General features: G+C 40.6%; 1 protein-coding gene across 1 annotated transcript in view; it reads left to right on the forward strand.

The window, feature by feature from the left end:
* The first annotated feature begins 949 nt into the window (after nucleotides 1-949).
* LOC118257368 (leucine-rich repeat-containing protein 2) overlaps nucleotides 950-15,960 on the forward strand; it is a 68,750-nt gene continuing 53,739 nt past the window's right edge. The window contains 1 exon segment of the mRNA XM_035565294.2: nucleotides 950-1,074. Within this exon segment, the coding sequence (XP_035421187.2) occupies nucleotides 950-1,074 (125 nt within the window).

The following is a 15,960-nucleotide window of genomic DNA, read 5'->3' on the forward strand; positions in this document are numbered from 1 at the left end:
TGGGACACCATATTGCTATTCATGCTATATTTCATAAGATGCAAATCCAAGGTTTTCTCTTGTGGTTGTTAAAGGTGCTCCAGCATGTTTTTTCCCTCCTCAAGTTGCAAGATGATACAGCTCCTATTTGGCCAAGCTCAATGATGTTCCCCTTTAAAGAGAATCAGAAGTTTGTGATGAACTTTGGGAAAAGCAGGTCTCTGTCTCTGTCTTTTTAACTGAATAGAGAAAGATTGGTGAGCTAGGATCCAGTTCAGCTTAGTTCTTAACACCACATTAAAGATGGCCTCAGGTTGTAATACTTTGGTATTAACCCTTGAACTGTTGGAAGATACCTTTACATGTCCTAGTAAATGGGGATCATGTGTTCACTGTTTGTGAACTATCTTATCTTTGCAGAAGGTAAGTTTTTATTTTGTGTTATAGGGCTGATCTTTTAGCTAATTTCAGAGATAAACACCTACAGTTACAGTAGGACAGGATTACTTAGGTCCATAAACATCATTATGGGAAGAACTCAAGACGGAGTGCTTTTGCATGATTTATGATGAATAAATACTGTATTAGTTCTCATTTTAACACTAGTTACATAAATTGCTACAACCATAAAGGCCTTAAAGTTATTTTCATCAGTGTTACTTAATCAAATCGGTAGTTCATTGCAACTGTGTCTTTATCTTTGACAGGGAAAAGTGCAAATATTCCATAAAATTCAACATTTATCTGTAGCCATTAATTTTATGTAGAAATACCTTGTATGTAACATTGATTACTGCTAGCACAAAACACTACAAAAATTAGGTAAGATAGAAAGCATATTATGTTAATATTTTTTTTTCCCTGTTAAGCTTAATGAAACATGATGGTTCTGTCCCTTATTTTTCTCATTGTTCTCTCCCAAAGTGATCATCATGGCTTCTTCTTGCAGGAGAAGCTTAATGTCAACAGTATGGGGCATCAGGTGATAATATTTGACTTTTCTCTCATAAGAGGACTGTGGGAAACTCGAGTTAAGAAGAACAAAGAACGTCAGAGGAAAGAGAAAGAAAGATTAGAAAAAAGCTCATTAGAGAAGTAAGCCAACTTTTCTGTTACTTTTTTTTTAATTGAAATCATTATTATTATCCATTATATTGGCATATAGTAAGCATTATCAGACTGTTTTTTATTTGTGTGTGTGTTTGTGTGAGATTTCTTGATTTCATACCTCTTTCTCATACAGGATTTTAAGAGAAGTATAATACATGCTATATACTAACTATGCATGTATTTCATTTGCCCCTGTTCTTTCCCATGTAGATTGTGATTTAGTGATGGCGTATTTCACTTGTCTACTGTGAAGATTTAATCTGAAGAGAAAAATCATACATTTTGTACATTTCTATTGCTTGTATGCTATATTGCTTTTTAGTATGGAATTCATGAAAACATGCTCATAAAATACAGTACGGCAAAATACTTTAAATCTTATTGAGTTGACAAGAGAAGCAAAATGATTGAAATAAATGGACATATACAAATATTTCTGAATAGAAGAGAGAAGATAGAAAAAAAAACCACTTTACCAGAAGATTTTTGTTGTTGTTGTTGTTCAGATATTAAAAAGACCATTGATTATAGAGTTTATACCACTAATCATTATATATATATATATATATATAATAGAATAGAAAAGAAACTTACAGTTTCTTTTAGCAATGTTTTGCTTTCTTTATGTTCGTCCCTATTAGACACAGCGAAATATTACACTGTGCTGGCAATATTAGAAATATATGACTTATCATTTTTTTCCCCTCTGAGAAGAGAACAAAGCAATAGAAATCACTTTATGCTTTAAAAATAAAATGCACAGGGTTAAACAGTGCCCTCATTTAAGGGTACTAGACCTTGGTGCAACATTTTGAACATCTGACTCACAGATTCTCACTATCAGTGCAGCTATGCTGACCTTGCAGCAGAACAGCTTGGTTAAGAGGCGATCATGGAAATATACAGTTTGATTGCCTTTTCTGTATGAACTTTCTCTTCAAAACATTCGTAGCGACAATCTTGCTTCTCTCATCTTTACATAAATCCTATGTTAAAAAACATAATCCTAAGAAAATAAAGAAGAAGGAAAAAAAAAAAAGATCTTCCTTCAGATTAACAAGAATAAGTTTTCTTTTTGGTATGAGCTCAGGGGCAGAGAAAGTTTGCTGTTGTGAGTGTTCCTGATGGTGGAAAATAGAAGTGAAGCCATTTGTGATGAAAGCTCATTAAATCTGATTTCTGTCCCAGCTGTTATAATACAGAATCAAAGAATGGCTGAAGTTGAAAGGGACCTCAGGAGGTAATCTGGTGCAACCCCCCTGCTCAAGCAAGGACACCTAGAGCAGGTGGCCAAGAACCATGAGGACCATGTTCTGGGAACGTCTGAGGATCTCCAGTGAGGGAGACTCTACTACCTCTCTGTGCACCTTGTTCCAGCGCTGACTCTTTTTCACAGTGAAGAAGTGTTTTCTGATGTTCAAAGGGAATATTCTGTGTTTCATTTTGTGTCTTCTGCCTAGTGCCATGTCACTGGGCACCACTGGGAAGTCTATACCTCTCTCTTCTTTACAGCCCCCCTTCAGTTATTTATATTCGTTGATGACATCCCCACTGAGCGTTCTCTTTTCCAGGCTCTCCCAACATTTTTCTCATATAGATGCTCCAGTGTTTTAGCATCTTAACAGTCATTTGGTGGACTGTCTCTAATAGCTCCATTTCTCTTGTACTGGGGAGCCAAGAACTGGACATAGTACTCCAGGTGAGGTCTCACCAGTGCTGAGTAGAGGGTAAAGATTGCCTCCCTGGACCTGATGTCAACATTCCACCTAATGCAGCTCAGGACACCATTCACCTTTGTAGTGGCAAGGGTACATTGCTGTCTTCTTGACTCCTAGGCTCTTTTCTGCAAAGCTACTTTGCGGCTTGGTGGCACCAGGATGTACTTGTGTTTGGTGGTGTTCCTCATCAAATGCAGGACTTTGTAGTTCTCCTTGATGAACTTTACGAGATTGTTGTCAGCCCATTTCTACAGTCTGTCAAGGTCCCTCTGATGGCTGCATGGACCTCTGGTGCATCAGCCTCTACCCTCACTTTTGAGTCATCTGTGAATTTACTGAGGGTGCAGTTTATCCCCTCATCCAGATTGTTACCCAAGCTGTTGAACTGGACTGGACCCAGTACTGACCCAAGGAGTACTCCACTATTTCCTTGCCTCCAAATAGACTTTGCCACTAACCACTACCCTCTGGGTCTGTCTGCTTAGCCACTTTTCAGTCCACCTCACTGCCTACTTATCCAGTCCATATTTCAACAGCTCCTCTGTGAAGATTGTATGGGGGACAGTGTGAAAGGCCTTACTGAAGACTGGGAGGACAATATTCACTGCTCTTCTCTCATCCATTAGGACAGTCATTTCATTATAGAAGCTTATCAGGTTAAGTCAAGCATGACTTACATTTGGTGAATCCATGCTGACTACTCCTGATGATTTTTTTCTCTTTCATGTGCCTGGAAATGGTTTCCAGGATTAGCTGTTCCATCTGTTTCCCAGGAATCAAGGTGAGGCTGACTGGCCTGTAGTACCCTGGGCCTCCTTCTTGACCTTCATTAATATAGTAGTGACAGTTGCTTTCCCTCAGTCTTAGTGCAGTTCTCCCAGTTGCCACAATCTACCGCAAAATTTTGAGAGTGGCTTTGCAATGACATCTGCCAACTCACTCAACACTTTTGGGTGCATCTCAACAGTGCCCATGGACTTGTGTATGCCTAGTTTGCTGAAGTATTCCCTGGCCCTATCCTCTTTCACTAGGGCACATCTTCCTTGATCCAACATTTCAGCCTGGTCTCTTGGGCCTGGAGTCTGGTCTTGCTGGCAAAAACTGAGGCAAAAAGGCCTTCAGAACCTTGTCCTTTTCATTGCCCTCTATAACCAGGTCTCCCATTTAATTCAACAGAAGACCCACATTTTCTCTAGTCTTCATTTTGTCACTGATGTACTTGTCAAAGCGCTTCTTTTTGCCATTCCTGGCAAGATTCAATTCTATTTGGGCTTTAAGAAGTGTACAATTTGTACAATTCTGTGGCAGATAAAGCAGAAGACTTGCTACATTACCTCTGTCTATGTCAGCTATTGGCTCACGTGGTGCCACTGCAGTCTTCATAGAAAGAGTATTATGGTTAGACATCCGTGTGTGTAACTTCCAACTGTCTATGCAGTCACCTTCAGAACTGATGAAAGGTCAGTCCCAATGTCAACACCCCTAGGTCATCTTTTCTTTCTTTTTTTTTTTTTTTTTGTTTTTCTGTGATGCAGAAGATAAATTCTTAATTCATTAGTACAAAAGCAAAGTAGAAGTGCCAGACATGGGGAACTTCTGTATGTAAGAAGGAGAGAGGGTAACTTTGTATGCTCTGCTAATTTCAGCTCTCACATTTTTGGTCAGTAGCAGTGGTTAAAACTCATTGTGAGCTGTGTTTTCCATTTAGACAAAAACAAAAACAACAAACCCACAACCATTCTCCTTTCTGTTTTCACCTATGGTTATTTGTCAGTACCCTTTCAGCTAAAAGGGTAAAGCTTGATGGTCTTTTCTGCTTTTTTCTACTAATGAGGTTCAAAGTCATTCTGCTATCTTCCTGCACCAACTTGAAATTTAGGGGGGAATTTAGGAGGTAATTTAAGATATGAAGCAGAGAAGTAAAAGGTTCTGAGAACATTTGATGCATTCACAAATGATTTTTATTTTCTTCCTCTAGGTTGCAATTTGCATAGTCTTGTGTCTTGTTGTGTATCTTCCTGTTAACAACCAGATTCCTCTCCAGTTAATTCTACTTTTAGAGCTCCTGGAAAAAAAAGAGCCTCTGAAATCATGCTTTGGTTCTGGTTTTGAGTGATCAGTATTTCACTCACTGAAATGAATGGTGAAGTTCACATTCATTCTTATGATGTGGGCATTGTAGAGTGGATAAAGCTGATACAGTCAAAGTCATAAAAATACTGGTAATAAAATGCAAAATGCAGTTAAAAGAAAAATCCTGTTTATTTTATGAGGCATGCTCTGACCTCTGACCTTCAGTTTCTAAAGGTCAGATCACAAGTTAGATACTTTTCAGTGCTTTCAAAGGTAGGGCCAAAACATGACAATATTTTGCTTGTTGTAAACTTGAAAGTATATATAATTGTAATTATGATTAAATATCTAACAGAAATAATGTCTCCCTGTGGAAATATATATCATTATTTCAACGAGTTGCATATGTCACCAAATTCTGGTATCTTACTCAAGGATTAAAAACTTACCACTGTCAAGTAGGTCTGCTGAAATCAGTCTAGTGCTCATTGTCAATTCAAAGAAAGAAAGTATTTTGGAAAGGACTGTAACCCAAAATGTTGATTCCAAAATGACATTCAAAGAAGGCAGCTTCCTGAACTGAGGGCTGCATTCCAGCATTTAATATTCTAGATATTTACTTTTGCCAGCAGCCAGAGTGAATTCCCAAGTAAGGCTGAAATTAATAGAGTTTTCCTGCAAATATACTTGTGTAACAGATGAGTTTGGAATCTGGCCTGCAGAGATGCTTTTTTTTTTTTTTTTTCCTTTTTGTTCTTTTTTATTAACAAACTCTTGTTTTTCTCGAAGAGGTTATAATTCACTAATGCCCTTGAGACTGTGCAGCTTTTCATCAGCTGTGTTGCTATGAAAAATGACCTGATAATATATTGTGAAATATAGCGTGTATTATTTGCGGAGAAACTCCCAATTAACCTCTAGGGAACTTTGCTTGCCTTGGGGAAAGGTAATTTAGTTCATGCAAGGTCACTAAGCAGTCACGTATAAGATATTTCTTGTTTTTGCCTAAAGATTTTATATGACAGAAATCAACTGAATGCAAAACTTGAACTATGTTTGCATTAATGGTGAGAATTTCCAAAAATTTGGGGAATTTACAGCCTCTAGAACAGATTTTAAAGCAGCTGGCTAGTGAAACCTATTTCTACAGAACAGTACACTGATAATATTGCAAGTAGCTCATATCTGTCCCTCTGAAATAGAAACATAGATTCCCAGAACGATTTGTGTTGGAAGGGACCCTGAAGATCATCTAGTTCAACCTCCTCAGCCTGCCCCCCTGCCTTTCTCCCTACATCGTGGGTGGGGACAGCTTCCACTAGACCAGGTTGCTCAAAGCCCCATCCAACCTGGCCCCAGGAATGGGGCATCCCCAGGCAGCTTAGTCCATTGTTTCACTACTCTCATAATAAAGAATTTCTTCCTAATATCTAATTTAAACCTACCCTCTTTCAGTTTAAAACTATTAACCCTTGTTCTGTCACTACAGTCCCTGATGAAGAGTCTGTTCCAAGATTTCTTATATGCCGTCTTCAAGTACTGGAAGGCCCCTATAAGGTCTCCCCAGAGCCTTCTCTTCTCTAGGTTAAACAATTCCAAATCTCTCAGCCTGGCTTCATAGGAGAGGTGTTCCTCAGGCACCTGCCATCAAATCATTGATACTGGTGTCAGATCACTTTGGGTGGAATTAATTCAGTCCTTTGTCTCCCCTTTGGCTTTGTTGGACTGTAGAAATACCATTAAATGGTTTAAGGGACCTCTGTTTTTGGGGTGCACATATAAACCAGCAACTGAGTATGAAAAAAAAAGAGACAAACAGTACATTGCTGTGGAAAAGTAATTTCATTTTACTTATGTTCTTTATCTCATTAGGTATGGCCACTCTAAATCCATAGGTTATAAAACACAAAATGTACAAAAAAAGTGCACTGTTCTGTGATTATTTGTTTATGGAGGTCCATATTATGAAAGGAAATTTGTGTTAAATCACTGTTTTGCATTGCATTGTCTAGATTTTGGCAATGGTGAACAATCATAGAATCACAGAATGGCTTGGTTGTAGGAAACTTTAAAGAACATCTAGTTCCAATCCCCCTGACACGGGCAGGGATACCACCCAGTAGATCAGGTTGCACAGGGTCTCGTCCAACCTGGTCTTGAACACTTCCAGGGATGGGGCATCCACAGTTTCTCTGAGCAACCTGTTGCAGTGCCTCACCACCCTCTGAGTGAAGAATTTCCTCCTAACCTCTAATCTAAATCTCCCCTCATTTCTGTTTGTCCAGTCATTGTCCGCCTCAGCAAAAGTTGCTCTCCATCTTATGTATAAGACCCCTGTAAGTATCGTAAAGCTGCAATAAGGTCACACCAGAGCCTTCTCCAGGCTGAACATCCCCAGCTCTCTCAAAATTTCTACACAGGGGAGGTGCTCCAGCCCTCTCCTCTGATTAACTTTGTGGCCCTCCTCTGGAACCATTCTACAGATCAACATCCTTCTTGTGCTGGGGATCCAAGAACCTGGATGCACTTCTCCAGGTGGGGCCTTACAAGGGCAGAGTAGAGGAGATCAATCACCTGCCTTAACCTGCTGGCCACTCCTCTGTTGATGCAGCCCAGGCAAGCACACACTGCTGGCTCATGTCAAGCCTTTCGTCCACCAGAACTCCCAAGTCTTTCTCTGCAGGGCTACTCTCAATAAATTTTTCTCCCAGTCTGTACTCCTGTCTGGGATTGCCCTGACCCAGGGGCAGCACTTTGCACTTAGTTAGACTTGTTGAACCTCATTAGGTTAATGTAGGCCCACTTCTCTGGCCTGTCCAAGTCCCTCTGAATGGCATCTCTTCCTTCTTTGGTATCAACTGTACCACTCAGCCTAGTGTCATCTGCACACTTGCTGAGGGTGCACTCAATCCCACTGTCTATGTTGCTGATAAAAATATTATACAGTACTGGTCCCAGGACAGACCTCTGAGGGACACCACTTGTCACCAGCCTCCACATGGATATAGAGCTATTGACCACCACTCCCTGAGCGCGACCTTCAAGCCAATCCTTTATGCACTGAATTGTACACCCATCAAATCCATATCTTTCCAATTTAAACATTAGGATGTGATGTGGGACCATGTCATAGGCCTTACAAATGTCCAGGTAGATGACATCGTTGGTTGTCCTTTGTCAACTGATGCAGTCACTCCATCACAGAAGGCCACTATATTGGTCAGGCATGATTTGCCCTTGGTGAAGCCATGCTATCTGTCTCAGATCACCTCTTTGTCTTACCTGTACCTTGACATTGCTTCCAGGAGGATCTGTTCCATGATCTTGACAGGCACAGAGGTGAGGCTCACTGGTCTGTAGTTCACTGGGTCCTCCTTTCTACACTTTTAAAAATGGGAGTGACGTTTCCCTTTTTCCAGTCACCAGGGATTTCACCTGACTGCCAGGACTTTTCAAACATGATGGAGAGAGGCTTGGCAACTACATCAGCCAATTCCTTCAGGACCCTGGGATGCATGTCATCAGGCCCCATAGACTTGTACCTGTTTGGTTTCATCAGGTGGTCTTGAACCTGCTCTTCACTTACAGTGGGAGGGACTTTGCTCCCCCAGTCCTCATCTGTGGTTTCAGGGAAACGAGAGACGTGGGAAACCTGAGACTGGCAGTGAAGACTGAGGCAAAGAAGTTGTTGAGTACCTCAGCCTCCTCTATGTCTGTTGTTACGAGTTCGCTCTTGTCATCCATCGGGGGAACAATCTCTTTGGCCTTTCTTTTCTGAGCAATGTACCTACAGAATCCCTTCCTGTTATTCTTTGCACCCCTTACCAAGCTCAGTACCACCTCTGCCTTGGCTTTCCTGATCCCATCCCTGCACATGCGGACAGCATCTCTGGCCTCTTCCCAGGCCACACATCCCTGCTTCCACTGCCTGTGTGTATCCTTCTTGCACCTCAGTTTGACCAGCAGAACTTGCACGACCATCCCAGTTTTCTGTGCTCCATGCTTGCTTTCCTACACAGGGGTACATTGAGTTCCTGTGCTCTGAGAAAAACACCCTTAAGGAGTAGCCAGCTCTGTTCAGCTCCTTTGTGCCTAAGGACAGTGTTCCAGGGGATCTCACTCACTAGGTCTTTAGAAAGCTTGAAGTTCACTTTTAGGAAGTTCAGGGTCCTGACTGTGCTCTTTGTCAGGCCAATATTCCTCAAGATCACAAACTCGACCAGGGCATGGTCACTGCAGCCCAGACTGCCTACATTCTTGACCTCTTTAATGAGCTCGTCCACACTGGTGAGCACCAGGTCCAGTAATACTTCTCCTCTGGTTGGTTTGCCTAATACCTGGATCAGGAACTTATCCTCATTGCACTCCAGGAATCTCTTGGATTGCTTACATTTTGCTGTGTAGTTTTCCCAGTAGACATCTGGGTGGTAGAAGTCCTCCATCATGACGAGAGCACGCAAGCATGATTCTTCTTGTAGTTGAAGAAAGAATGCCTCAGCCACAGCCTCCCCTTGGTCAGGTGGCCTACAGTAGACTCCAACCACAAGCCTGTCCTTTATTGGTGTGGTCCTTAACTTTCACCCACAAGCATCTCTTGGCAATCAATCCTTTCCATAACAGAGAGGGCAACACCGCCTCCCCTCCTTCCCTATCTATCTCTTCTGAAGAGCTTATAGCCCTCTATTCCGGTGTTCCAGTTATGTGATATATCCCACCACATTTCCATGACAGCGATCAGGTCTTATTTGTCAAATTGCACCATGGTTTCCAACTTCTGCTTGTTTCCCATGCTGCGTGTGTTGGCATCAGGGGAGGTCCCAGTTGACTGACAGCTAGAAAATGTGATGCCAATCTACAAGAAGGGCTGGAAGCGGGATCCAGGAAGCTACAGGCCTGTCAGTTTGATCTTGGTGCTGGGGAAGCTCATGGAGCAGATTATTTTGAATGCCATCACACAGCATCTACAGGGCAACCAGGTGGTCAAGGCCAGTCAGCATGTGTTTATGAAAGGCAGGTCCTGCTTGACAATCATGATCTCCTTCTATGACAAGGTGACACATTCAGTGGATGATGAAAATTCTGTGGATGTGGTCTACCTAGACTTCAGTAAGGCTTTTGACACTGTTTCCTCCAGCATTCTCCTGGAGAAACTGGCTGCTCATAGCTTGGATGGATGTATGCTTCATTGGGTTAAAACCTGGCTGGGTGGCCAGGCCCACAGAGTCATGGTGAGTGGAGTTAAATCCAGCTGGAGGCCAGTCCATAGTGGTGTCCCTCAGTGCTCAGTACTGGGGCCAGTTCTCTTCAATATTTCTATCAATGATCTGTAGAAGGGGATCGAGTGCACTTTCAATACATTTTCAGACAACACCAAGTTAGTTGCAAGTGTTGATCTGTTTGAGGGTAGGAGGGCTCTACAGAGGGATCTGGATAGGCTGAATTGATGGTCTGAGGCCAATTGTATTAGGTTCAACAAGGTTAAGTGCCAGGTACTGCACTTCGTGCACAACAACCCCATCCAACACTACAGGTTTGGGAAAGAGTCTCTGGAAAGCTGCCCAGTGGAAAGGTGCCTGCGGGTATCGGTCAATAGCTTGCTGAATATAAGCCAGCAGTGTGGCTCAGATGGCCAAGAAGGCCAAGAGCATCCTGGCTTGTATCAGAAGTAGTGTGGCCAACAGGACTAGGGAAGGGATTATCCCTATGTACTCAGTTGTTGTGAGGCTGCACTTTGAATACTATGTTCAGTTTTGGGCCCCTCACTGCAAGAAGGAGATTGAGGTGCTGGAGTGTGTCCAAAGAAGGGCAACAAAGCTGGTGAAGGGTCTAGAGAACAAGTCTTATGAGGAGCAGCTGAGGGAGCTGGGGTTGTTTAGCCTAGAAAAAAGGAGGCTCAGGGGAAACCTTATCACACAATTACCTTAAAGGAGATTATAGTGAGGTGGGTATTGGTCTCTTCTCCTAAGCACTAAGTGATAAGACAAGAGGAAATTGCCTTAAATTGTGCCAGGGGTGGTTTAGGTTGGATATTAGGGAAAATTTATTCACTGAAAGGGTTATGAGACATTGGAATATGCTGCATAGGGAAGTAGTTGAGTAACCATCCCGGGAGGTCTTCAAATAATGTGTGGATGCAGAATTTACTGACATGGTTTAATGGTGGACTTGGCAGTGTTAGGTTAAAGTTTGGACTAGGTGGTCTTTTCCAACCTAAATGATTCTATGATTCTATGATATTTTCGGAAGGATTGCAACATGTTTGTCTTCTGTATGAAAAGGAGGTAAGTTAAAAATTGAAGGCTGAGGAATTAAGCATTCAAGTGTGGATATGATAGAGCTCTTTGCCCAGATTATCTATTTAAATCTTCATTGTGAAATGGCATAGATTCCTCCATTCACCAATAACATATAAAGAAATGATAATAGTTCACTGTGTCTCTCCTCTAAAAATTTCTTCTCAAGCTCTGACTACCCAGAAATGCTTATATTACTTTTTTTTGAGCTATGCACTTGAATGTAAGAAGTCAAAAGCAAACTTTCACTTTGCAAGCAGATAGTGACTTTTTTTCCTGATGGTTTATACCTTTGTTTAATAAAATAGGTGTCACTCTGCCAGATTTTGGTGTTTTAACTCTATTTGTGCCTGACCTAAGATTTTATTTGTGATGTTTATTTTTATTCTCCTTCTCAATACTCAATTCAGAAATTTTTCTAAACAAGACTAAAACTCAATCTGGGATTGCTTAGTCCCAAACACAAATTATGAGTAACAATCTGGGAGCAGTTCTGGAACACTAATAACCACTTTTATTATTTGCCTTTGCTCTTATACACTTATATACATAACATTTAATATAGTGCACGCAAGTGGGTTGAAAGATAAAAGTTGCTGCTCAGCCGTGATACTTGACAACCTACTGAAGAGCCTGACAGAACGACTGAAATTAAATTAGTCCACTTGAAACTGAGGGAAATGTTACTCATCTGTCAGTAATATTAGTCTGGGCTGAGCTCCAGTTTAACTGTGCTGCTCTTATACAAATTCCATAGGATTGTCTACTGATACTGCATGGCTAGTAATTCTGATTTAAACATCACTCAAGAGTACTAAACCAGTGTCACCATGTAGTGTTCTGGTGACAGCTTTCATCCTGATTTAGAGGAAATACTGTCTTCTAGTGAAACTTCATTTCTTCACTTAAGATTCTTAGCTTTTTCATCAAGATCTCCTATACAGATATTGAGCAGCAGGCAATTCCAGAAGGAAGAACCATCCAAATAAATCCAATTACTCTCCAGTTACTGGGATGACTCAAATCCATACTAATGTAAGCTTTTTGTTTTCCAAGCTGGTCACTCCTTTGAAGGGTGCAATCATCAAATTTGTTCAACAGTAATTCTTTGCAGTCAGGTTAATTAGGTTTGTGATTTTGATGGAGAATCTAAAATGGCAAGCAAGGAACTCCCATATCCTCAAAAGGAAATTTCTATCATAAGAAATCCCAATTATGTGCTGTAAAATTTCTTTGCTCTAGGTGTAGTGAGGTAACATCTGGGAAAGAATTTGCTGAAGAAAACTTCACCAAAATGGAAATACTTAAATATTCCATTTCCCTGCTGATTCTGCTTAATATCTACAGTGCATTGTCTTGAAAGCTTACTGAAAATCAGTGGTTAAGCTGTAGTAAGACTTTAATGGCTTTCCAGAAATAACTCTTCTGTACTATCTACAGTATGCTATAGTGAAGTCCTACAGATGTGCTTTTGTGTTATAAATACAAAAGTATGTAACATATACCTTTTAGATACATGTAAATAACTTGTAATCAGCCTGATTAAAATTAGTTGAACTATTTTGATGATTAATGTTGAAATATGGGAGTAATTAGCTGAGTTGGATCCTTAGATCTCATCTGGTTCCTAAGTCTAGAAAATATATTTTTTTGTGTTTGTATTCCCCCCTAAATTAGGCTTGCCCTGACGAACATCCACTCTCTGAATAATGAAAATAGTTGTTTCCTTAATCTGACTAGAAGTGTACAATCAAGCTCTGGAGGAAGATGAAAATATTTCTTACAGACTATTAATAAAAGGATGTAAACTTCAGGAGAGCTGTGATTGTGTAGCTAACTCATTTGTTTGTCATATATGGAAATATGGTTTTGGACTATCAGGAGCCCTTAAAGTACCAAGACCAGAAATTTAATTTCTCTACAAAAATATTAGAATATTTAAAGGCTGATTTTGTATGTGTGGATATATTCTGTTTGCCACACTTTTTTAGATGTATTTTCTGTCTTTCCTCAAGACTCACACAATAACCTTCAGATATCAAAAACACAGTGGTAATCTTACTTTATCTGAGAAGCATGAGGAAAGAAAGACTTAAAATAGTCTTTATTTTCACAAAGATCCTTTAAGGAGTATCATTAGCTCTATGCTTTGACTACTAGACAGTGCTGATTGATAACGATGTGATTGAATCATATGGAACACAAGTCCTGTGAGGAACAGCTGAGGGACCTGGGGTTGTTTAGTCTGGAGAAGAGGAGGCTCAGGGGAGAGAGACCTTATTGCTCTCTACAACTACTTGAAAGGAAAGTGTGAGGAGCTGGGGGTCGGCCTCTTCTCACAGATAACTAGAGAAAGGACTAGAGGGAATGGCCTCAAATTGCTCCAGGGGAGGTTCAGGTTGGAAATTAGGAGACATCTCTTCTCAGACAGAGTAGTCAGGCATTGAAACGGGTTGCCCAGGGAGGTGGTGGAGTCACAGTACCTGGGGGTGTTTAAGGAAGGGTTGGATGTGGTAATTAGGGATATGGTTTAGTGGGTAATATTGGTCGTAGGGTGGCAGTTGGTGCAGATGATCTTGGAGTTTTTTTCCAACCTTAATGATTTTATGATTCTATGATTCTTTATCCTTTGGTATGACTTCAGCTGTAGCATGCAGAGAGGGTGGTGAGGCTCTGGAACAGGTTGCCCAGAGAGGGGCTGTGTATGCCCCATCCTTGGAGGTGTTCAAGAACATGTTGGACGAAACTCTGTACAACCTGGTCTAGTGGGTGGCATCCCTGCCCATGGCAGGGGGGGTTGGGACTAGATGATCTTTAAGGTCTCTTCCAACCTGAGCTATTCTATGATACAATATGATATGCAATTTACAGCTCTGTAATCTCTGCTAAATTATACATATTGGCTTGACAGAAGTTACACCTCCAGGCCAAAAAGGCCTGATTGATTCATTTGGTTAGTATATACCCCAAGGGTCCGAGCAGGGATTGTAAATAATTAGACCCTCTGCCCTTGGTGTATATCATGTTTTCATTCTAATACGTACTGTACAAAATTATGCATGTTAGTTGCTCCGTTATTAATTCACTTTCCATCTGCTCAAAATGTGCTTGTACATAGTACTTAGCCTGGTAACCATGAGAAAAAATTCTTTAAAAGCTTAAAATTGCACATTGACATAACTTGATGTAAGAATGATATGTGACAAAGAAATTTGACGTAGGATTTCCACCTCAGTCTGGGATATCCATGTTGAATTCCTCACCAGTTTTGATTCTTAATGACTTTCTTCTGAAGTCAATATTTCACCAACTGATTTGATTAGCTGATTCGATTAACTGCTTTGATAATGGCCTCCTGAATTTTGTTTTGTATGTGTTATCAATAAAGTGTCAGAGGACAGTTTATTCTTTCATCTTTAATGCAGTTGCCTTTTTCCCTTTTTCTATATTCTCTGCTATAAGAGAGTAAAATCTCAGATCTAAGCCCTCTGCTCTTGTGTTCCTGATGTCTACTTGACACAGCCAGCACTGAGCTGTTGTACAGCAGCTCAGTGCCTTACTTTTTTTTTCTCTAGAGTTAGGCTTTTTGACCTCTTCTTTCTGTTTGTTAAGTTTTCTAACATTCTTAGAGTTTATACCTTGAGGAACATGTCAGTCATTTCTTGCATGAGTGAAGATCAATAAATATTAAAAAAAGCATCATGGGATTAAGCTTTTTCAGTGTATTGAATTATACACTGAAATAAAATGTTTAATTCCTTGGTAGAAAATGAAGGAATTCCATGGAAATGAGAGGGCAGTACTGCAGAATTAAGCTTGCAGAGGCACAGAAAACCTGTATGTGGGGGACTGGTGGGAATGTGAGAAAGACCAGTGGTATGAAAAGCTAGGATTATTTAGAATATTTTAGAAAAAAAGAGTGCCAGAGTTTTCAGTTCAATTTCTCCCCTGTAATGGTTCAGATCATTTTTGTTTGTTTGTTTGTTTGTTCTCTTCCTCAGGGATTCAATTCATTATTTTCTTTTTTACTTCCCACTTCACTTCCCACGCACCTTGCACAATAATGAGAGCTTTTATAGTCAATTAGCTATGCTCACTGGTAGACAAGTTTTGGAAAACAGTGAGTAGGTGTTTTGGGCCTGTTTATTTTTCATATAGTATATGAAAATGTTGTTTTCTAGCTTTTCCTGTTGATCTCTTGCTATTGCATTTTCTGCCCCCTACTGCACCAGTGGTCTCTGAGGTTCAAAGGACAGATTGAAACAGGCAAGATAAACACTAAAAATTGAATTTGTTAATGTGTAAAAGCATCTGAAAGCTCAGATGTCATCTGAGTGCTTCCAGACTGCAGCTGGAGGGAATACCCTATGGTACTGCTGTCTAGTGCAACTGGATACTTGGGAGTCTGTCCCTCTGTAACTAGAGGTAACAGAGGCAGTGTCTTGGAGGACCACAAAAAGGGCTAGGCAGATGTGTCTCCTCTAACCCATTTTCTTGTCTTTGCTATTTCAAGTATCTTAGGAAAAGATTTTGAGATGCTGTGGTTTGGTTGAGGACTCTTCCTTGACTATGGTGACTTCTTCAGTACTCCTCTAGGGACTCCCTAGACTGAAATGTGGTGGTAAACACATTTCTGATTGCCCTTTTTTTTTTTTTTTTTTTTGTTCTTCCTTACTCATTTACATATCACAGCTTGCTGTGATATAAAGCAGTTCACAATTAGGCACTGACAGAAGCTGGGAGATTTACTTCAGATATTTTTTTCTTTTCTTCTCAAGCCTCCTCTA

Source organism: Cygnus atratus, chromosome Z, assembly GCF_013377495.2.
Source record: "Cygnus atratus isolate AKBS03 ecotype Queensland, Australia chromosome Z, CAtr_DNAZoo_HiC_assembly, whole genome shotgun sequence".
Lineage (NCBI taxonomy): Eukaryota > Metazoa > Chordata > Aves > Anseriformes > Anatidae > Cygnus > Cygnus atratus.